The sequence below is a fragment of the Anas platyrhynchos genome, chromosome 10, assembly GCF_047663525.1.
Source record: "Anas platyrhynchos isolate ZD024472 breed Pekin duck chromosome 10, IASCAAS_PekinDuck_T2T, whole genome shotgun sequence".
NCBI lineage: Eukaryota > Metazoa > Chordata > Aves > Anseriformes > Anatidae > Anas > Anas platyrhynchos.
The window spans coordinates 14,554,808-14,576,796 of NC_092596.1; the positions used below are offsets into that span (position 1 = coordinate 14,554,808).

Consider the following 21,989-nt stretch of genomic DNA (forward strand, 5'->3'; position numbering starts at 1 on the left):
TAAATCAACATACAAAGCCTATGAAGTTTGCACAAACCCCAGAAAGCAGGTGAACGCCAGCTTATGAAACAAATAAGGAAGAAAGGCTTTCCTTCCCAAACCAAAAGGCTTTGCCTCAGCAACACCCCCATTCACAAAAGCTGAAAATGCAGACATCAGTTCTGCTGAGAAAGAGATAAAGACCATGCGCAGGGTGCTGCTGGGCTGTACTGGGAAGCTGGGAGGAGCTCGAAGGAGGAAAAGCAGGCTCTGAATACACACTCCTTTTGCAAAGTAAGCTCTCTGTATTCATCCGAGAATGTCTGCAGTACAGGGTTCATCTGGTATAAATAAAGTACAAAATTTTACAATGTCTTAATCATTATTTTAACAAAAATACTAAAAACGGAGTAAAAACTGAAACCAAAGTGGGAAGGGAGACTATCGGCCACAAGGGATCTCCATAAATGTTTGTAGAAATCGGATAGTAAAAACACTTTCTCTGTACAATAAAACCATCCTCCTGGCATCTCCCTGTGAGACGGGCAGCGGCGGCACACAGCACTCGGGGCACGAGCCCCAGGACAGAGGCCGGGAGCAGTCCTGGTTTGCAGGTCAGGCTGAAGAGGCTGTATCCAGTCCACAGTGATGTCTCCCTCCTGGAGCAGGCTGAAGTGCCCCAGATCAGTAGCGTCCAAAGGGGTTGTTGTTCTGCTGCGGCTGCGTATCTGTTGGGGTCAAGAGTTAGACAGTCACAAGGTCTGTTTGGCAAGCAGATTCCCCTCCTGTCACCAGTGCAGCTCCTAGAGGCATGTTGCAGCGTATGAGCAAAACCAAACATAACACGCTTACATCCTTTATGGCACGCCCTGTTCTGCTCACTTGTCTGAGGCTTTAGACAGGAGCACAGTCAGGACCCCACTTTCTTTGAGGAAGAGACAGATGTGCACCAGTCCCAATCCCAAAGCTTCTCCAGAAGAGACCTCTCAAGGCACACTTGGTGCACCACAACAAAGCTCTGAAAGATGGCAGCAAGTCAGGATGATGAGGCTGTGTGCAAATTATTTGTGTACTTTGAAAGAAAATCTGCCCTACAAGATTGCACAACACCAGGAGGCAAACAAGCTGTTCAGACAGCCAGTGTCAAATATTCATCCTGAGGTACACCCAGAAACCAGACTTAGCAAAGGTTTCAGGAACTCTTCTGACTCCCTAACAGTACATAGGTACAAATGAACAACATACCCGAAGGACTTCCAGGTGGCACAAAAGGGATAGGAAACCCAGCAAGGTTTTATTAAAGAACCTCACAAACTTCCCGACTGCTGGGACCGATGCTTGGTGACGCACACTGCTCAGAAGTGTACTTGGGCACTATGTGATTAATAAAATCTGTGAGCCTTTTCTTGAAGCACGTCAGCACGTCTTATGCTGCAGACTAAGTAAAAGGAGACCAGTGTAACCCGAGGCTAGCCTGCCCTCTTTCTGTCTCAACTCTGCTGGACAGCAGCATATTTAGGAATATCCTGGAGCCTCCTGACCCACCGTGAGCCCAAGGTATTCTTGTCCCCCTCCTACAAGATGTTCTTGGTTATGTCCTGCTTTCTGCTGCACCCCGGACACTGCAGGCAAGAACTCCAGATGGCTCTTGGTGGAGCTGATGCAAGCCCAGTGAGGTGGCATGGAAGCTGCACGCTGACACATGGCTGCATCGGACCCACGCATCCGTTCCATATAAAAACCCGTTTGCTACACAGACAGGATAGGAAAATATGGCTATTCTGCTATATTCGGATACTTATATGAGATATTCCTCTACTTGAATGTCCTGGCTGGGATCCTTGCACAGACTTGTGGTTTGTGAAGCTGGCGAGCAGGAAATTTAGCACATTAAAACTTCTATTTGCTTTTTTTTGTTTGTTTTTGTCACAAGGATTAAGAACTTTATCAAGGAACAAGTGTAAGCACTATTGTTTGGCCATTATTTGTTGCAGACATCTGTTACATGTGAAAGTTATGCACAGAGGAAAGAAACACCTCCACCCGTGATTGTATCAAGCTTTCCCCAAGCACAAGCCTACTCTGAGGAATAACCAATTTAAGAAACTGAATTAACCAAGCAGATAGATCAAAATCTGCCAAATGTATTTTTACTTGACATCGAGCTGTAGGCATTCACATCCTTGACTACCATGGAAATGGTGGCCCAGCAAGAAAAAAGGAGGGTTGTCAGCTCCCAACCACCAAGTTCCCAGCCCCCACCACACACACGTACAGCCAGCACACTGCAAAAACCCCGTGCAGCCCATTCGTAGGCATTTTCATAGCATTGCTGCCATTTTTTGTGGCACAAAAGCCAGTAAGGTGACAGCAAAACAGCAGGTGGTTCAGAGGGGAACAGCACAGGCACTGAGTTCTGTTTCTAGCCCCCCAGCCAGCAGTTAAATACAGATTATAGGAATAGCTGCACAGTGCCAGACTACAAACATCATCTGTGCCATTACCCTGTCTGTGACAGCCGCCACAGAAGCCCACAGAACACAGCAGGTATGAAGCAGTGCTTCCTGGAGTACCCTCCTTGCCTACAAGAAGTCTTGTCCTGATCACATCTCTGGGTCACCCACCATGTGAATGCAGCAGGATTACAGCCTCCCTGAGCCCCTCAGAGGTCACCACAGCAGAGGAAGCATCTCTGAATGCTTTAAAGCTGCAGACTGAATCCTTCTGAGGAAACTGCACGACAGCCCCTACAAAGGCTCAGCTCTCTCATCCCTCTGCATGCAGCAGGTCTGGAAGGTTGTTCACATGCTGGCAGCACTGCCTGCCCTGCTGTCGTGCCCCTTTGGGCCAGGAGCTCAAAGTCCTGATGCCATTTCCCTGCCAACATCATTTATGGCCTCAGACAGACAGTTTGGCTTGGCCCAGCTTCCCTACACCAGGGTACCTGCAATGGGGAATGGCAGGGGAGAAGATTAGGGACAGGATCAAGAACACTAAGGCTTACTGGAAAGCTGCTGCTGAAGTTGTCGAACCAAAGCAGCCGTTTGCTGCTGCTGCTGTGTCTGCTGAAGGCCCTGGCGCTGGAACTGCAACGAGAGAAACGTGGTTACAGCCACACCACCTGGCTGGCACTCGCAGCATTCACACCAGCCACAGGAAGTGCAGGGGAGGGAGCAGGGAGTTGGGGGGAGGACGCAGGTAAAGCACGGCTGGATTTGTGCTGGACTATCACATCCCTCTGTCTCTGAGGGAACACTCACAATGGGCTGCTGGGGGGGAAGAGCCTGCATCCCCAGCCCTGGGGGCTGGCCCTGCGCCTGTGGCTGAGGCACTGTGGAGACCTGGGGTTGCTGCTGCGGCTGTGGTTGCGGCGGAGGCGGCTGCTGCTGCTGTTGTTGTTGCTGTTGTTGCTGTTGCTGCTGCTGTTGTTGCTGCTGCTGCTGTTGCTGCTGGGAAGACAAAAGAGAAGGGGCCGTCAGGGACCTGTCTGGGCAACGCACAGGCAGGGCTGAAGGGAAAAGGGCGTTCTACCGCAGTAACAAACTCTTACACCACTTTCTTGACAAGTGCCTAAATTACACAAATTTCACCAGGGCCCTGCCCCAGGCTGAGAAATTGCATGAAACACAGTGACAGTAACAAAATTCTGTAAGATGAGTTTTTGGCAGATGGCAGGAAGAGAACTACAAGTCTACTTGTCAGCTGGGGAACGACTAGGAGTAAACACAATACGAGAATGGAAAACAACTACAAGCTATCTCCGGAGGTTGGCCAGTTCATCTCTTGCCTCCTGGTAAGATCAGCAATACCTGCTTCACTGAGTATTTCCCTGACCTGTTCTCAAAATGTTTCCAGACATACCAGCACAGCTCCTGTAACCTCTCAATTCAATCCATTTCATGTTGCACACCTGGCTACTCCTACTGGATTCTTCCTAGTCTATCTTGAATCTTGTACATTAAGATTTACGATCATTTCTTGTCCTACAGCCAAGGAACATGAACAGGTAAGATTTTTGTGTTTTTTTTTGTGCATTTGTTTGTTTTAAAAAGACAAAATCTGGGGACTCCCCTTGTCTCTCCTTCTCTAAGTTGAAGCCCAGCTATTATCAGCCTTTCCTCCTCAGAAACATTCCCCAACTCTTCAAGCCATCTTACTGCCCTTCTCTGCCACTCCTGGCAGTGATGTTACATTTCAGTAACAGGACGTAGATAAAACTGGATGCAATGCTCCAACCTAGATGTTGACAGAACTAGATAAAGAAAGAAGAATACAGAGAGACAGAATATTCTGTTGAGGTAGTTTTAAACTCTCTAGGTCAACAGAGAGTTTCTAGCAGAAACAGAACACCACTAAAACTATCATAAAAAAACATGGTGCTGATAGGTACAGTTCTGATCACTGGCTCAAAAGGGTAAGGTTCAAAGCTTGAACAGACTCAGAAAACAGACAAAAGTGTATCAGAAGGGATGGTATCTTATGAGAGGAGGTCAGAAAAAACTGACCTACGAAAGATGCAAGTGCTCCCAAGGAATACGCTGGGTAAACAGCAGAGAGAAAGAACAGACAGTAAACAAGGACAAAAGAGCCAGGACACAGCAGAGAGTAATAACTGGGTACAAGAACCACTCACAAACACAATGAAGCTTGAATCAAGGATTCTACCCGTCAAAGGGAGTGAGTTTCTAGACCAGCCTCCTAACTTTCATCTTCAGCCAATTTGGTCCCTTAGGTTCATGAAATGGATACTGTGACCTCAATAAGCAGGTAACTAACTCAATGAGCCTGGAGACCCTCCTCCTGATTTCATGTCCTGCCTCCTTGCAACAGCTGACTACTGCCCATGGAAAACAGAAGGCCATGCTTCCTTTCTACAAGCTACTGCATGTGACAGTCAACTCAAGCATCAGGAGTCTGTTCTGCATCTGGTATGCTCCTGATAATACAGCAAGAGTCACTGTAACTGCAGAGATTTTGGGCACTCCACATTTTTTGAGTAACCAAGCAACGTCAGCTAAAAGCTGAAGGTACACGTTAAGTTACTGAGCTAGGAAAACTGCTAGCAACTTGTCTGAGTATGTTCTTTTCCTAAATACAAGCGATGGAGAATGCTAAAAGAAACCCACTGAATAGTCAGAAGGTGCTACTCATCAAAAGCTGCTGACCACGCTACAGGCAGTCTCTTGTCCAGTACAAGGCAGCAATTCTCAAATACCGCTGACTGTGGCACTCTGCAGAAACCACTGTCTTGCTCAGGCTCCCCTCAGAAAACTAAGTGTCATCACTACATTTGTGAAAACATAGACATGCCCCTAAAACTGATCTTATAAAGAATGACTGCCTGCCCTGGTATGGGCAGAGGGAGGGAGGTTCATTTTGTTTCTAGCTCCTGCAACACTTAATTTCTAATACAGTTAGCATTTTGCACGATCTTATGGGCCCAAACTGAGCAGGAAGAGGTAGGATGCAAGCCACAGAGGACTAAACAGATCTTTTGTGCTCTTAACTTTCTTTTAACCTCACACTGGGTGACTGGCAAGAGGCAGTGCATCTGGAGCGGCCAACTCCACGGAAGGGAGAACTGCCTAGCAAAGCATTATAGGCAGGCCCCAAGAGCTGACATCCCTCTGGGCACACCGGGGCAGAGCACAGTGTTACTGACAGAGGACAGCATTTGGCAAGTCCCCTCCAGCTCCAGTGGCCTTTGTCCCAGCAGCAACCACTCACCCTCAGCATCTGCTGCTGCTGTTGCTGCTGCTGCCTCAGGTACTGCTGCTGCTGCTGGTCAGGCAGTATCTGGCTGGGTCGAATTCCTGAGGGGACTCCTTGTGGACCCAAATGGTTCATCCCACTCATCATGGGGGCTTGCTGTATGGACTGGTGAGGGAATCTGCAAAAGAAAAGGACAAGCCCATGGAGTATAAGATTCATAGGCAGCTAGCTTATCTAATTGAAACCCAACTGCTGCCATCAAGACAGACAGCTCAAACAGCTGCTTGCAACCCGTGCTGCTTCTCTGCAGAAAGGTGAGGGACACCAGGGACCTTCAAGGGCTCCATCCAACCTGCTTTTCCAGAAGCCCTGATAATGGTATATGGCCCACTGTTCTGCACTGTCTCACTGACAGATTTATGCCTGCCCAGGAGCAATGGAACTACCATATCACACCTTCAGAAAGCAAGCTCCTGGCTAGATTTAAATTCAAAAAAATTGTGACTTTCCCAGGTCATTTACTTCATACTTCACAATTTCATCTTTCTCTGGTTAGTGACACCAACTCCTGCCTGCAGCTAGCATCTCTGAATTTCATCCTATCTCTCTGTTTCTTCTTGGGACTGAAAGCTGGATAAAGATGCTCCCCGAGGGTGTAAAGGACTCGGATGCTGTGTAACACAGCATGGAGAATAGGCTTTTCACAGATTGCTGTTCAAGTTGTCTGGACAGAACAGGGAAGCCCTTGATGAAATACAGCTTATTAACATCCAGTAGGGTGGGAGGTACCTCTGTGTGTTGCCCAAGGTGTGCCCATAGCCTGGAGCCTGCTGGTGCACATAGCCACTTGGTCTCTGCTGCATCTGTCTAACAGGATCCACCAGGGCAGGATTAGAGCTGGGGTGGGAATTTTGATAGGGCTGGCCAGAGTACGTAGGAGGTACCATCGTGCCTGACTGGGAGGGGTGCTGCTGAAGGCCTATGTGGGAGACGTAAGATGTGTAACCCTGAAATGAAATAAACAAAACCTTTGTTAGTCATGGAGCAGCATCTATTCTCCTGTAAAGGCAGTCACAAGACAGTTCATCTCTGGGATTCAGATTTGTGCTGGCCAGAAAATGAGTGAAAAGAGCCAAGAGATTCCAGGACTTAACAGCAGAAATACAGACACTGCTGTGTGCCGTAGCAAGACTCCAGTTTTACCTGTGGTCACTGCCGCTTACCTGGGAGGGCTGCAGTGTTCCATAGGATGGGGTTGGAGCCATCTGGCGTACTGGCTGCTGTCCCATTATGCCTTGGCCCTGCTGGAAGGCAACATAGGAACAGTTTTTTCAACTTCTCCAAAGGCCAGGACGCTGCTGTCCTCTCCTCAGCAGTCCCGCCATACCAGACAAGGAGCTTCACTGCTGAAACTACAAGGCTGCTTCGTGGCACCCAGATGCTAATGACATTTGCCTCACCCTGACTTGGGGCAAACAGGCTGCTACCATCCCACCTCTCACTGCCCAACAGCTGCAAGATGTCCCCGGTGCACCTCACTCAGTCTCCACCAACTGTTGGACAAATGGATCCAACAAAACCACTGGCAAACACAGAGCTGCCCAGATGAACAAACACCTTTTGAGGGCAGAAACAGATAGGGTTGGAGAGTTCTGGCTAGAGTGGGCAGTGGCAGCCAACAGCTAGGACTTGCCGTGCTATGGGGCCCAACAAGAGCACATCTCTGACTTACCAACTTTGCTTGAAGCTGCTGCCTCAGTATCTGTCCCTGGGACACTGGAGGTTGTTGTCTATACACCGCTGGCTTGTAGGAGGGGTCAATGCCCATCATGCTCCCCATCCCTGAAGGCAGCACCCCACTATATGGAGGACGACTCTGAACAAGTTTCCCCAAGGGCATGCGCACAGGTCTGTAGGATGTATCCAGGCGAGGGCCACCTGCAAGAGGAAAAGAAACAGACTGACTAGGCACATGGTGTCCTTGAGCCTAGCAGCTCCAGAATAACCGTTCATCACTATATCTGGATACATGACAGGCAGAAGGGCAAGTGTGCGTAGAACCATCTCACAAGAAGGGTTCTTACAAGAGGTTCCCAAAGACTTGCCCCACTCTCACCTCCCCTGCACACCTACCTGCTGGAAGAGGCTGATTCTGGGCATAGAGACCCACTGGTGATTGCCCATAGGCTAGCCTAGACATAGTGCTTCCTGCCTGGTGATGCAAGAGGTCTGTAGGCATGCCAACTCCATAGGAAACCCCTCGGCTGGGACCCAGCACAAAATCCTGCAAGGATCAAGAAGGGAGTAAGAGATCAGCATGCACTGCAAATTCATGAACGGATCAAGCATATTAAAGACTTGCAAAGTTCACAGGAAGCAGACAGGGTCAGTCACTGCCTGAGTTGAAAGCATCCTTCCCACCCATCAGGGATTAAGGAAATGCTTGCCCTGCCCCAGGCTAGTAGCAACAGGACAGAGCTCCAGCACTCCCATCTGAGAGGAAACATATCCCATCTTCACCACCACTGCTTTCAGGCTCCTTCGAAAGACTAAAGGGAGTGCTCAGGGTTGGACTAATGGGGCTGGACACAGGAGATTTGTATCTGTTGGGCAGTCATTTACCTCACTTTTGCTGGCAGACTGGTTGCGTTTCTTGGTTTTGCTCTGTTTCTTCTTGCGTTCTTCAGTAGAGGTGGCAGGATTGGAGCTGGTTTTATCAGCCTTGGTTGGTTCCACAGCTTTCTTCTCCGGCTCTAAAGTCACAGGTGTAGGAGGCTCCTCCTCTTCAGGAGGCAATGGCAATGGCTCCAGGTAATAACTGCGGGGCTTGGGTTTCAAGTGCGTGTGGTACAGAAGAAGTCTCTGCTGCTCCTCAAATCTAGACACCTTGCGGTCCACCCGGACTGTCCCAAACCATCCCCAGGACAACGGGGCTGAGTGCTTTAAGCCCTCAAACAGATCCCAAGGGGAAATTTTCTGCTTTGTAGAGACTTGCAAACCCTTGAAATCAAAAGAAATAAGAACCACTAAGCCCCTATTCTTTCTCCTACTACAGGAAACTACACTTTCATCAGACTCCATTCCACATGTTCCAGGACAAAAAAAGAAAAAAAAAAAAAAGACAACCTGAGCCCTTACTAGTGGTAAGGGTTTACTAGGGGGGGTTTGCTCTTCCTCAGGGCAAAGCAGTCATTTCTAAAAACCTTCATCAAAAACTGCCATTCTCCTTCATCCCACCTCTGACAGTCTCCTGCCACACACTGACAGTACCCGTTATGCCATGTGACAGGGATTATAGATTTTTTTTGCTTCATACAGCCACGAGCACAAAACAAAAGTTTAAATAATTTCTCAGGCCATAGCAGCAGGTATTGCTGAGCATTAACAGCCAGCCTTGCCCTTTTCAGACATAGTTATGCGCCAGCTTGCCTGTGTGCAGCCAGCCATTTCAAGCTCGGCAGGCAACAAGGTGCTGCATACTGATGCCTCCCAAGCAGCAGAGACTCATGGCATCAGAAGACAAGGCAAAACCTGCGCTCAGGAGCTGTGAGGCAGACAGCAAAGCTTCACTTACCTCCTTCTTGAATATGGAGTCAAATCCAGCTATTTTATTGCCTTTGGTGTCAATGAGGGATCCCTGAGGTTCGCAGGTGATGACATCTCGGGTCTGCTTGGGAAGTGGCAGGAGCTGTCGTACCTTCTCCAGGCTGTCAGACTGCCGGTCCCCCAGCTCTTTCTGCACGAGTGGAGTAGAGAAAACTTCAAGAATTGCTCAATAAAAAACAACACCCAAAGCCGACCTGTGCCTTTAGCCTTGTCAGCCTCCACTCCTACATTCCCTGTCATTTCTGTATTGTTCAGCCCAAGGCCCACAGAACCACTAGGGCAACTCTTACTGCTTTTCAAAACAGCAACAGCACTAATACAATATGAGACAGGTAAATCTACAGAGTTGGATGACCACGACGCAGCACACAGCTCCCCGTACAAGGCCTGGTGTCTCTCACCCTGAGTTTCTTGACGAGATTCATGTATGCCCGCTTGTTTTCCTCCATGCTGCCCTGAGAAATGCTGGACATATCAGCAGCCAGGGTGCCATTGATGAGAACACTCAACATGTCCAAGACAGTAGTGAAGAGCTCGCTGTTGGTCAGAGCAGAAAGGCCAAAGTCACAGAAGAACCAGACAAAGCCCCGGCCATCACACTAACACCAAACACTATTAGACTGCTAGGAATTCTGCCTACAGCCAGAAGCAGCAAGCACTCTTCAGCCCCCCACAGTAATCCTCCTTTTGGTTATATGCTGCCAGGTGTCCACACTTCAGTCAAGTGCAGTATCACAGATTAAGAATGGCCTCCTGCCCACCCCTTCAGCTTATCTGAAAAGCAGATCCAGACTCAGCTCACGCCAGCTTCTCTCTCTGCATCTGGAAAGCAGAGTTTGCTCTGGGTACGTTGGAAGAGTATACTTGGACACTAGGACCTAAGTTACAGCCTGCTATTACTCCGAAGTCTCCTTCACCTGTCACAGTGCTTCCAACATAGAGTCTAGAGAGACAGCTACCTCACACAGGGAAAGGGGCTGTGCTAATGAATGCCTGAATGCCTCCCTAGGGAACCATACGGATCAGAAGTCAGCCAGAAAGTTACTTGTTTGACTGCATGTCCACGGTGCCACTGCTGATGATGTCCAGGAGCAGCACAGCCCATTCGGTTGTCTGCTGCGTACTGCGTTGAACCGTGTCAAACATGCCTCCCACCTGACAGAGAAGAGCAGTTTAGTCAAAAATACACCAAAAAGAAACACTAAGACTTAAAAAGTCAGAAAGAAGCCTAAACCAAAGCAACTCCTGGGCTACGGCAACTCCCTCTGAGAGCTCAAGGAGACTGCAGTCAACAGGGCAAACCTCAGATACAAGCAGTCACAATGGGGAGCACAAAAGCATTACAATGAGAAGGCAATACTGGGAGCAGCCTGCATGGCACGTCTCTGAAATGGAGACCATGATTGTGGATTTCATCCTGGTTCACTAGAACAAGGAAGTTTTTCCACACATCCTATACCACTCAGGGTTTAAAACCCAGCAGCAGGGGTGACCCTCACTTCAAGACATTTATAGCCCTGCCAGTGTGTGCGCGCTCCAAAAAAAGGGGGGAAAAAAAGGCACCAAACTATTCACTTCATATGGTTAACCTCTTTTTTGCAACTGCTCACCAAGTTCAGTCGTAACTTCAGGGCTTCATGCATCAGCTGCTTGGCTTTGCAGTCATCTTGATACTGATCTTCCCGCCAATTTGTAACAATCTAAGATTTAGAAGAGAGGACAGACCTCATGTGTTGTATGCTGAAGTTTATAGAGAGCAGCTTGTGCTATTCAATGACTGGTGACTCAGAGAGGTCAGCTGAAGCACCCTGTATCAACCCTGGTAAGATCTTTGCCTTACCGAGCACAAAGACAGACAGACGTCTCCAAGGACACGTCAATAGCCTGTCTGCTCAGGAGTGAGCCTTTGAGGAAAGTGAAGGGAGAAGAAAGACACCTACCTGCTGGACCTGACTGTACAGAGAGGTGAGGAGGCCTTCCCGCTGCTCATCCTGTCCCTTCAAGCAAGTTAGCACCAGAGACAGAAACGGCTGCTGGCTCAGGAGGGACATGCTGCAGAGAGGACAGTGATGTAACTACGCTGCCAGGCTGGGGGATCAGCACAGCAAGCAAAGCCTGCCCTCTCCCCACGACTCACCTTTTCTGCTTCTGGCGGTCCCGTTCTTTGCGGGATGATGACCCCAGATGCTGTCCTTTCTCCAGTTCTTCTCCAGCAGCTTTCAGCACATGGCCCTGCACTGACGTTGGAAGCTTGGCAATCAGAGGGGCCACCAACCACACTCCTGATCTCTCCAGGGAACTGTGACAACACAAAAGTGAAAAGCAGTTTGTAATCCAACCTATGATTCAAGTTGTCTACAAGACAACTTCATGCTGAGACTACACCTACCTGAGGATGGGTTTGGATTTGTTGCTGGCTGGCGTAGCACTTGCTGAGCTACTGAGATTGTTGACTCCATTGCCAGCAGAACTAGCAGAGCTGGTCTCTGCTGACTGCTGGAATACCTCAATAGTGGCCTTGGCTATATTTTCCAACAAGGAGTTCATCTCCTGGAGATAGCGAAGAAAAGAGAGCTAAGTCCTGCTCTGAAAGCACCCACTGATAGGGCTTCCACATTTAAACACATTTAAACTCGGTAGAAATCTAGATTGCCAGCTCCCCCATGAATGCTTCTCTTTGAGTCTCAGGCTCCTCACATCCAACTCATGCTTCGTTTTCACTAGCCAGACTCACCAACGCATGCTCTTTCTTTTCTCCCTATTCTCACTTCTGCCAGGTCACCAACCTCCCACCTCACCAGCAGCCACTTCACTGCTGGCAGCACCCATCCCTGCATGGTCGCACTGAACAGAAACTCACGTTGTTTGCAGTCTGCTTGATCATCAGCTGCAGCTCCAGCGAGGACTGCCTCATGGTCCACTGGTCCAGATTCTGCAACACGCACACACGCTTCGTATGAGTCCCTATCTCAGTTCAAACCATGTCCTCAACCCATGCCCTCAGCTCCCATGATAACGAGTCTCAGACCCCTCGGAGAGGGGTGCACCACTCAGATAGTGCTGACCCCACCATCCTGATGCCACATCAGGCAGTTACTAGATCATTCTTGGACTCTGGCAGAAGCCTGCACCTGTAAGATGCGTTTAATCCTCTGCCGCTGAGGATTTTCTCCTTCCTCGTTGTCCAGCAATCGGTGTGGATAACAGATCAGCTGCATCAGCCTCTGGGCCTGTGTGCTGCTCAGGACGGGATCCTGCAAGTCATTGCTGTCTTCACAGAGGGACTTGAGACATCGCTCCCCTACCCACTCCTGCAGGATGAAGGCAGAGTTAGAACAGTTAAACTCATTTCTGATACCAAACTGGTGCTTCTGCTTTCAGTATCAGATAGATGTAGGGAAAACAAACTCCTAAGAACCTTATTAGTACGCCGTAATGCCTAATAATCATTTTTCTTCATGAACTGCACTATCCTGATTCAGCAGGCATCAGGCACAGCACAGCAATCATGACAAAGAAAATATCAACTCTGACAAATCAGCTGTTGAGAAGCACAGTAGCTGCTGTTTCCTTTGATGAAGTATTAGCATGATTTAACACTACACAGTCACTGCCATGCCCAGGCTTTATTGACTGCCACTTGGGCTCAAAGGTCAGAAGGGATCACTTAAATTTATTTAGTCCATTTCTTGTGCAAAAACCCTAGGACTGTGCTAAATTAAATAATTCAGGGCTGCAGCTAAGGCTAAACTAGAATGTGTCTTAAGGAAAAGCACATCCCTTAACTCTCAGATGGTAATGGAAAACACACTGCCATCCTCAGTGAAAAACATTCACCTTGCTTCTCACTGCCTGGAAGGGAAAATAACTGACTGGATACAAGATGTTTATAAAGTCACTAATCATGAGGAGAAGGTGGACAGAAAACTATTATTGTCAGCCTCTCAATTTCAGTTGGTGGCCTCTAAACATATTATCAGGTGGCAATTTCCAAAACAAATATGAGGTAGATACTTCTTTATGTAATTCACAGTTAACCTGAAGCATTCATTACTGCAGGATTTTTTCATATTGAAAATCAATTAGGCTAATTCATGAAAATTAAAATCTACAGAGGACTGCTATGTAAGCACTTCTGCAGCTGCATATCAAGCCGGATCAGAGAATTCTTCCACTGAGAAGTGACAGCCAGAGGAGATTAGAGGAGTAATGAGGACCCAGTTCATGAAGCACAGGTGCTGATGCTAAGCCTAGAAAGCTGGGAATGGCCCCTCTTTCCAGTAGGCAGTAGTCTGAGCACTAAGTAGAGCACGAAGACTGGAAAGACTAAGTCTGACTCGAAACCCTTGTGAAAGCACAGCCTAAGTCTTCAGTGACCTCACCCCAAAATACAACTCTGCTTTGCCAGTGCATATGGATCTGGTGATTCCTCCAACGCCTATCACATTTTTTCTCTTCACTACACCATTCTTCTCAAAATTTCGCTTCCTTGTATACGTAATATACACATCCTTGGGAAGACCCTTTTGCCACTTGCCTACCTTTCTAAAAGAATTCAGTGGGACTTGTCTGCAATCATCCCTTTATCGGGATAATCTTACAAGTAGGTATTAAGTCACCTACCATTTTTGTCCTCAAGGGACTAACAGCCTCTTTCTCACCAAGATTTTTTTTTCTTTAAATAGGACAGTCACCTCCACAGGCTCCATGCTACTGAAACGGAGTCCTTCATCTCTCCCTTCACAGGAGAGCACAATGAACACCTTTTCCAAGCACTCCGGACAACTCTACTATCCCAACCACCAGACTCAAGTTAGCAGCTGTGTCTCAAGCTTCCCTCTTGGCTTCCACTTGTGACTCTGTGTCTTATCACAGTTAAAATGTAATTAACCTTTTCAAAGGGAAAATCATCATTACGTGTACTAATCTGAATAGGCTAAAGGGCAGGCCGATAATTTGGTTACAAACATTAGCACCTATGAAACCTTTAACTTAATTCTATAATCTACTCCTTTTCCCTACACCATCATGACAATGTCTAATATAAAATACATACCTGAATATGCTTTTTTTTTTTTGAGTTTGAGAAGTCACCATCTATAGCTTAAGGCATTCTATAGGCATTTCAGAATGGATACTGTGAGTTCTACAGCTCACACTGTAGAACTCACAGTATGCTAATGATAAATGTAATATTTTACCCACCCTTCACAGCTGCAGGAGCTCTGGCACAACTCGGTGGTATTCACTGTTGTCTGCTCAAATACCTGCTCCTATATAACCAGTTCTGCCAACCATTGCTGTATTGATACCTGACATGCTGCTATTCCTTTCCATACACGTTCTATTTGCTGTGGGTCCTTCCTACATAAGACTGGGACCAGTAAGGGAAGATTACTTCTGTTAATGTTATAGTCAGGTTTCAGCAGCACCAAGTATGTTGTATTTGTGCTCCTAAATAGGCAGCTCCAATTCTTCTTTGGTCAGCTGGTAATGCTGCTATATATTGAGCCATTTAACAAAAACAACAGCATCACAAAGCACAAGGATTACACAGTACTAAGTGGAATGTGCACTTCAAATTGCAACACTGCATCTTCCCCGTTGACAGAATAAATTTGTAACCACGGCCAAAGACACCCTTCAACACCCATTTTCATACAGCAGTAGTAACAGGCACTCCAGTCTGGAACTAAGTATCTTATTAGCCAGGTTTCAGTTCCTCAAATGTCAATTTTCCTCAAAGGAACAGAAATACTGGTGCTGTCAGATTGGGGCTGAGCAAAAGATTTTTGGTTTTGTTTCTTTAATTAACTGAACAGGGCACTGCAAAGCCCAGGGATACATTAACAGCCTAGCTGCTAGCAACACTTAAGCTGTTTTCTGAGAGGCACCATTTATCACTTCAACAAGCTGTCTGTCTTATTCTTATCTTCTCTGCCTCCGGCACACATCTCAGCAAACCACTCCCAGCACTCCCCTCCTTGGACACGAGCCTTGTGCCATTGCCAGAGCAAAGGGGATGTGCAGTCCCTGCATACTGCAACACCTACTTCTTGACAGCTGTTTGCCTTTTTCTTTTCCCCTAATGGTGAGCAATCCTTAGCGCCATCACGTGGCAGAACCCCAGCTGGTTCTTTACTGATATTTCAAAGAAATACCTGCCAAACACAAGCTGCAGAAAGCCACATGGAATGTATCTATCTACAGAAGAGATAAGGACAAGCGCAGGGATGGGACAGACTCACCTGTTGACAGATACTCCTTAGTACATACTTGGCATAAATATCCAGGCTAGCTGTTTCTACAGTTACTACCCGACCACCAGCCTTCCTGGTGCCCATCTCATCGTCCATGAGATCATCGACACCTCCAGGGTGGGAAAAGCCAGAGCCTTTCAGTTCTGCATCTCCTACAAGGAAAGAGCAAGTGGTATTTAATCATTAATGCCAAACCCAAAGCCTGACCCACAAAACATCCTGAGCTTTTGAAGAATGCTCCCTGTGACCAGTGATCTCTCTGAAGTTAAGAGATACAAAAAAGCAGGCTTATAGCTCAGCCAGAGGGCTTCAGACAGACAAGCCACACACCCACCAAAACAGATCTCCTCTCAGTCCTTCTGCACAGCCAGCACACGTGTACCCCCGTGCAATACAGTACTGGCTCCCTCTGCCCCAGAAGACATTCTTACAGGTGCAGGCTAACACGAGCAGGTACACACCCAGAACAAAGACAGCTTTCAGTACTGCAAAGACTGCTCCATCCACAATACGGTTCTGGGAAGCTGCCAGTAAGTGACGGTCACAAGAAGAACGGATTCCCACCGTGGGTTTGTCTGCAAAGAGGACAATAAGGAAGGGCAATACTCATCAAGAGAGAAAGGCACAGACTTCAGAGCTGCCTGTATTATGTGCCAGCCAGTACCACAGAATCAAGCTCAGAGAATCCTGAGGCTAGTCCTTTTCCCAGCTGTAACATGGGGTCAATTTAATTAAGCTTCATGCAGCACAGTGCCAATCATGCTGTGACAACTGAACCATGAAATCCAAATGGGGAGCAGTGCCTGTGTCATGAACTCTAAGCTCCAACAGTACCCTAACCTAGAATACGGGCTGGATTTAGAGATCTGAGCTATCAGGATACTGATGAGGAGCCAAAAACAGAGCTTCCTGGACTCATTCCATTATCAGACAAAAAGGGAGTGCTGTAAAATAACAGCTTCTGGCACCGAGCTAAGAAGCTGTACAAAGCTCTAGACAAAAAGAAAAAAAAGTGATCATTACTCTAATGGCTTAGTGACAGCAAGGCCACCTCTACTGGTGGGTTCCTGGCCTCCAGAGCTTCCTCCCCCAACATGCCAGGCTACCAGAGGGTGACATAAATGGAAGGATATTGTTCTTTGTCCTCTGCAGAAAGCAGTCTATCATGCTTTGCCTGCTTTATTCAAAGCGAGCAGGTCATCTCTAATCATAGGGTCCAGCATTTCTTTTCTTGGGGTGCAAGAGCCTCAGTACTTTCACAATAAAGAAAGGCTCTACTTCCATTCACTTACTGCCATCTTGCTGGCATGGGTTCAGCTGTGGAGTCTTAAACAGATGGAGTAAAATCCGGCAGGTCAGACGTGCCCCTGGTTCTGAGTCCTGTTCACTGCAGGCTATGTAAAGAAAACAGTCAACTGAGATTTCTTAAGTACTGGGACAGCTGACTCTCAATCCAAAAGCTATTCACAGTGCACTGCCCTGGAGCAGCCAGTTGAGAAGCTGCAGCAGCCTCATTGTATTTACAGATACAGAGCATGTGCAGCAATTAACATGCAAGTGAGCAAATACATCAGTATTATTCCCAGTGACATGCGCTGCATTCTGCTTGCTCTCTTCCCAACTTCACCCTGCCAGAGTCTGGACGTTGCAACCCCCAGAGCAAAGCTAGGAAGGCTGGTGTCAGAATAAGGCAGGGTGACCCAAGAGGTCAGCTGGCTGCTGTAGCCAAAACGCTAACCCAAATCATCAGCAGGAACTGCACTGCTGGCATTCAGAGCTGAGCACACTGGTCAGACAGTGTGGCTGATCACATCTCTCTCTGCTTATTTCAGCTTTCACACAAACTCCGGATAGCGAGACATTGAAAAACCTTAGCATAACCATTTTTTTGATGGAAAACAAAAGGTCAGACTCTCTAAAGCAAAGTGTTCAGTTCTTAAGTACCATGCTATAAAGTAAGAATCAGAAGCAGGTTTCACAGCTATGGGGTTCATCAAGTATTCATTAAGAACAGCCCCTTGGGCTAGCACTGGGAGTAAGACCAGCTTTCTGCGGGGATGCACTTACCAGCATTGAGGAGTGAGGGGATAGCAGCACAGCGAATCAGGTCCTCCAGCAGCAAGCACTGCCGGGCAATGAGAATGGCAACAAAGGTGGCCAAGGAATCATGGAAAGATAAGTCACTGACCTGGAAGAGAGGATATCAGCCAGTGATCACAACAGCCTCTGCCTCATTCTCTCTATCAGCAATTCCTCAGCTTGACTAGGAGCTGCGGGGTAGAGGTGCCCATAACCCCAGGTCAACATTCATGATCAGCCCAGGCTGCAACAAGCACCAAAAGGTAGCCCTGGCATTCAAGGCCTTCCCCCATCCTCAGAAGACAAAGCTTCCATCCCTCCACCATTCCTGCCTCCTCCCAATGGATCCCTCCACTCCTGCTTCAGTTCTGTTCCCCCCTTTTGAATGGTTGCACTTGCATCAACGTTGCAGAGGAGATCATTGAATCCACAGGTCCCATTGTTGGAGGAACAACACAAAGCTTTGAGCACACCCAGCCACTCGGCACTTAGAGACTTGCAGTAGCCTGTCAGCTCAGCACACAGGATGGCAATGTCATTCACCCTGGTAAATAAATAAATAAAAAAGCAGAGGGTTGGCGTTGCTTCTCATGCACACAGTTAGGTCAGTGATTCTCTAAGGCACCACAGCTTTGGCTCCTTCTTCCTGCCACCCCAAGACAGCCAAGCAAGGGCTACTAGCTTTCTTAGCCTCAACTAAAAAAGTTACTGTCTCGATAGAATGATGAAAGCTCTGCCACTCACTCACCTGTCTGGATCGTGGTGCCCCACACACACGTGCATAAGTGCATTACAGACAAAACTGTAGCGGTTGGCTGGATTTTCATTGAGGCTCTTGCCCAGGTTGGTGTACGTAAAGTTATGTGCAGATGGATTTTCAATAGTGTCAATCATGAACTCCGGTTCCCAGAGCATGTTGGAGTCAGATGGCTCAACATTGCAGTAGATTGTGTTCTTCACCTTGGAGCAGAAGTCACTAAATGGGATAGGAAAGAGATTAGAAACAAAGAAAAAAACACCCTGCTTCTACTGAACTCCGATAAGCAAAGCAATCCTGTGTAAGATAAACCCAGCCCTGGGCAAGAACGTGTGGAGATTTGAGATCAGTTTGTATGAGAAAGACTCTCCCAGAAGACTGAGGACGGTTCTTTCTTCAGGAAGCACCTGAAAGTTACTGGGGGTGGGGCTCAGCAAACACAGCATGAGAATGGGCATTCCAGGTCAGACCACAGCAACTCCTAGCTCAGACTTTGGTGCCAAGACAGTTGATGCCCAGATAAAACCTTAAGAACAAGGAAGGTATGTGGCAATAGTGCCCCAGCATCCTTCCCGACCCTGCTGCAATTTATGGCTCAGAAACCTTCGGAGTTAGAGATAACGCTCGCCTCAACAGATTATCCTCCTACAAATTATCCACCTGCTTTTTGAATTCAGCAGATTTTTGGTGTTTACAACACGGCACGAGTTCCACGGTTACCTATGAGAACAATGAAGTTTATTCTTTTGCTCAGAACCTACCCCTTGTTATTTTCTAATCACACCTTTTTGTGCTTTTTATGTAAGACATATTGAACACTCAGTTTCTTTTCCATATGAACCAAAACTTCTGTCAGTTCCCCTAGTTCTCTTCTACAGGGAGGAGACTCACTCTACTAAGCAGATCCTTGCAGATGTGTAATTCCAAACCACTGGTCATCCACCGCTCACCATCCTTCAGACTTAAGTCCACCACATGCTTTTTGGAATCAGGTGCCCAAAGCCGCAAGGCACAGCTGCACCATGACTCATATTATGGCTCAATGACGCCCTCTGTTCTGTTCTCCATTCCTTTCCAAACTATACCTAACATTTAATTTGCTTTTTCACTGCTACTGAACATCTAGAGAATATTTTTATTGATGTATCTACTACAAGTACGAGACAGTTCACCTGATCGGTAGCATATATCCATCACTATGTAGAGTTTGGAAGGCAATGAGGACAATCCTACGTGCACTGCTTTTACAATGATGCTAAGCTTCATCTGTCAATTTATCGTCCAGTCATGATCGCTGGGCCCTACTAACTTGCAGACACCTTCAATTTTATATGTTGATTAAAAGTTATATGAAAAGTTTTGATGTCGCCACTCACACAGCCTTTGATAAGCTGAACAATACAAGCACTAGCAGAGCCCTGTGGGGCTTCTTCAGAGAGGGATCACCCTCAAAAAGAAACTTTTTCCTACTCTTTGTATCAATCTCTAACCTACTGTTTGCCTGCAAAAGGATATTCCCTTTTATCTGTGGCCATTTAAAGCCTTGCTGAATAGCTTTTGGGAATTCAGTTACACCAATATCATGTTTCTCGTTCCTGTACGTGTGACAGCTCCTACAAAGAACTCCAGTGCAATTGCTCCTGCTCTCAATTTTGTCAAGAGAGAAACTTCAAAGGTGCTTAGCAGCCAGGAGCCTCACCAGCTGACACTAAGGCACGAGTAACTCTGACAGCCCCTTGACAGGGTAATACCTAGGGTCGGACACCCCTCCTGTATGCCTGCACAGGAAACACTAATAGGGAGCTGCGAAAGAAGACAGAGTGAAGCATTGGATGGGGAAACAGACCTGTTGAGGTCAACTGCCCATTCACAGGATCACCTGAGTAAAGAGCCAGAGAGACTGGTGGATTCCATCTCTGTGCTGCTGAGGAAGGAGTCCCACAGGAGCTGCTGGGGGACGGTTCCCAAGAAAAAGCACAGGGCAGAAGGCCACAGAGCCCACAGGACACAACAGAGATGGGACAACAACAGCAGGATGGAATCTGAAGAGCCAACAGGGGCAGAACAAGGCCAAAGAGTGGAGAGCGGCACAGGAACGAACCCAGAACCAAGCAAAGTGGCCCAAAGATTACCAGGGAGCTGAGCACGAGCAAAGAACAACCTTTAAGATCATCTGCTTGGTCAGACAAGGCTTTTGGCTTTAACACAGCAGAGTTTGGTAGGGAAGGACTTCTCTACACTCTAGGAGTGGAGTAAGAACAGACCTGTGGAAGTGCAGGGTACTGCTGAAGGGAATTTAACAAAGAACCTGAAGATCTAACAGCCAAGGTGATACAGCGGGTCATTACTGCCTGCAAAACCAGCACTCCTCCCAAGACTTCCAGCCCCCAATGAGAGGATCTCAGGGATAATCCCATCAAACATGATGACAAGCAAAGCTTACACCGATGTTCTATACTCATAGGCACCCACTGCACTCCGCCTGCCACACACTCACCTGAAGAGCTCCCCAAATTTACTTTTCAGATGACTGCAGGAGGTATACAGGTCATAGAGATAGGCCAGGATACAGCGCTCTGCTGAGGAGCCATCTGAGCGGTTCATGCCGTGTTTCACTACCCCACACAGACTGCATAGAAAGAAAAAAAGCTGCAGCAACATAAAAAGAAAATCTGAAGGAATATCATCATCTCATCACACAGAGCCCACAGCAACAGTGCTCACTGGGTAACACATCCCTTTCCCCTCAAATTCTGTGAGCTGAACCCTCAGGCACAATGTTGCTACATTTTAGAACACAGATATATCCCTGCCCCTCACAATCCCCTTCCAGGTAGTGAGGGGAATATTCCCTTACCCTTCAAAGACCTGAGCCATCTGGTCCTGGTTCAATATAAGGCAGGAGTGGTAGTGCCGCAGCACAGCCACGATGCACAGGCACAAGCTGGTGGTGTAGCTGCCAACAAGGTCGGAGGATTTCAACAGCAGTTCTGCCTCCACCACGCTCAGTTCATTCAGCAACTGCACCCAATGACAGAAAAACCCTTCAACAGCCACAGGGGTAAGGTATGGTCAGAGATGGAGCAGGCACACGACACCCACAGCCTATAGGGCCTGCCAGGAAGAGGGACTGGCAGGCACTTTCTGCCTAGAAATATAACCCTGGAACAGTCAGTGCTCAATATTTAGGCACAACGTCTCACTTAACCAGTACAAACGGCCTGACAGTGCTTGGGTGTCAAGAAGGAGATTGGTATATGGCCACAGACTGTAGCAGGCACCCTTTTTTGGTACTTCTGTCCAGTACAAATCACTCTGTGGAGGGAGATCCTCCCCCCTGTTAAAGGCTAATAACCTCAATTTCATCAGCAATCATAGCAAGGCTTCAAAAAGGTAAGTGTCATGGCCTGCAAAAACAGCAACAAAATTTTAGCAGGATCCAGAAGTCTGCATTGCCACGTGCCAAGGGTCCTTCCAGGGGAGAAAGGCAGGAGGCTTGCCAGAGAAAGACATCCCCCTTTCTCACCCAGAACCAGGCCTTGCTGCCGCCAGGGACAGAGATGCAATGCAAATCCTCCAAAGACAATCCTGAAGTC

At 47.6% G+C, this 21,989-nt stretch overlaps 1 protein-coding gene across 3 annotated transcripts in view; it reads right to left on the bottom strand.

The window, feature by feature from the left end:
• Positions 1–264: 264 nt before the first annotated feature.
• MED12 (mediator complex subunit 12) overlaps positions 265–21,989 on the bottom strand; it is a 36,993-nt gene continuing 15,268 nt past the window's right edge. For 2 of the 3 annotated variants that reach the window (XM_027465049.3, XM_072042832.1), the window contains 26 exons: positions 21,251–21,414; positions 20,891–21,022; positions 18,385–18,612; positions 18,036–18,180; positions 17,625–17,745; positions 16,850–16,951; positions 16,019–16,132; positions 15,546–15,709; positions 12,429–12,608; positions 12,158–12,229; positions 11,687–11,847; positions 11,435–11,596; positions 11,238–11,349; positions 10,908–10,997; positions 10,343–10,452; positions 9,699–9,834; positions 9,266–9,427; positions 8,314–8,691; positions 7,825–7,975; positions 7,424–7,629; positions 6,915–6,995; positions 6,481–6,698; positions 5,707–5,869; positions 3,240–3,428; positions 2,984–3,065; positions 265–707 (listed from right to left, as the gene is read on the bottom strand). In XM_027465049.3, coding sequence (XP_027320850.1) covers positions 664–707; positions 2,984–3,065; positions 3,240–3,428; positions 5,707–5,869; positions 6,481–6,698; positions 6,915–6,995; positions 7,424–7,629; positions 7,825–7,975; positions 8,314–8,691; positions 9,266–9,427; positions 9,699–9,834; positions 10,343–10,452; positions 10,908–10,997; positions 11,238–11,349; positions 11,435–11,596; positions 11,687–11,847; positions 12,158–12,229; positions 12,429–12,608; positions 15,546–15,709; positions 16,019–16,132; positions 16,850–16,951; positions 17,625–17,745; positions 18,036–18,180; positions 18,385–18,612; positions 20,891–21,022; positions 21,251–21,414 — 3,867 coding nt within the window. In that variant the 3' untranslated portion in view covers positions 265–663. The remainder of the gene's footprint in view (positions 708–2,983; positions 3,066–3,239; positions 3,429–5,706; positions 5,870–6,480; positions 6,699–6,914; positions 6,996–7,423; positions 7,630–7,824; positions 7,976–8,313; positions 8,692–9,265; positions 9,428–9,698; positions 9,835–10,342; positions 10,453–10,907; positions 10,998–11,237; positions 11,350–11,434; positions 11,597–11,686; positions 11,848–12,157; positions 12,230–12,428; positions 12,609–15,545; positions 15,710–16,018; positions 16,133–16,849; positions 16,952–17,624; positions 17,746–18,035; positions 18,181–18,384; positions 18,613–20,890; positions 21,023–21,250; positions 21,415–21,989) is intronic. The other variant, XM_027465050.3, reaches the window with a different exon arrangement.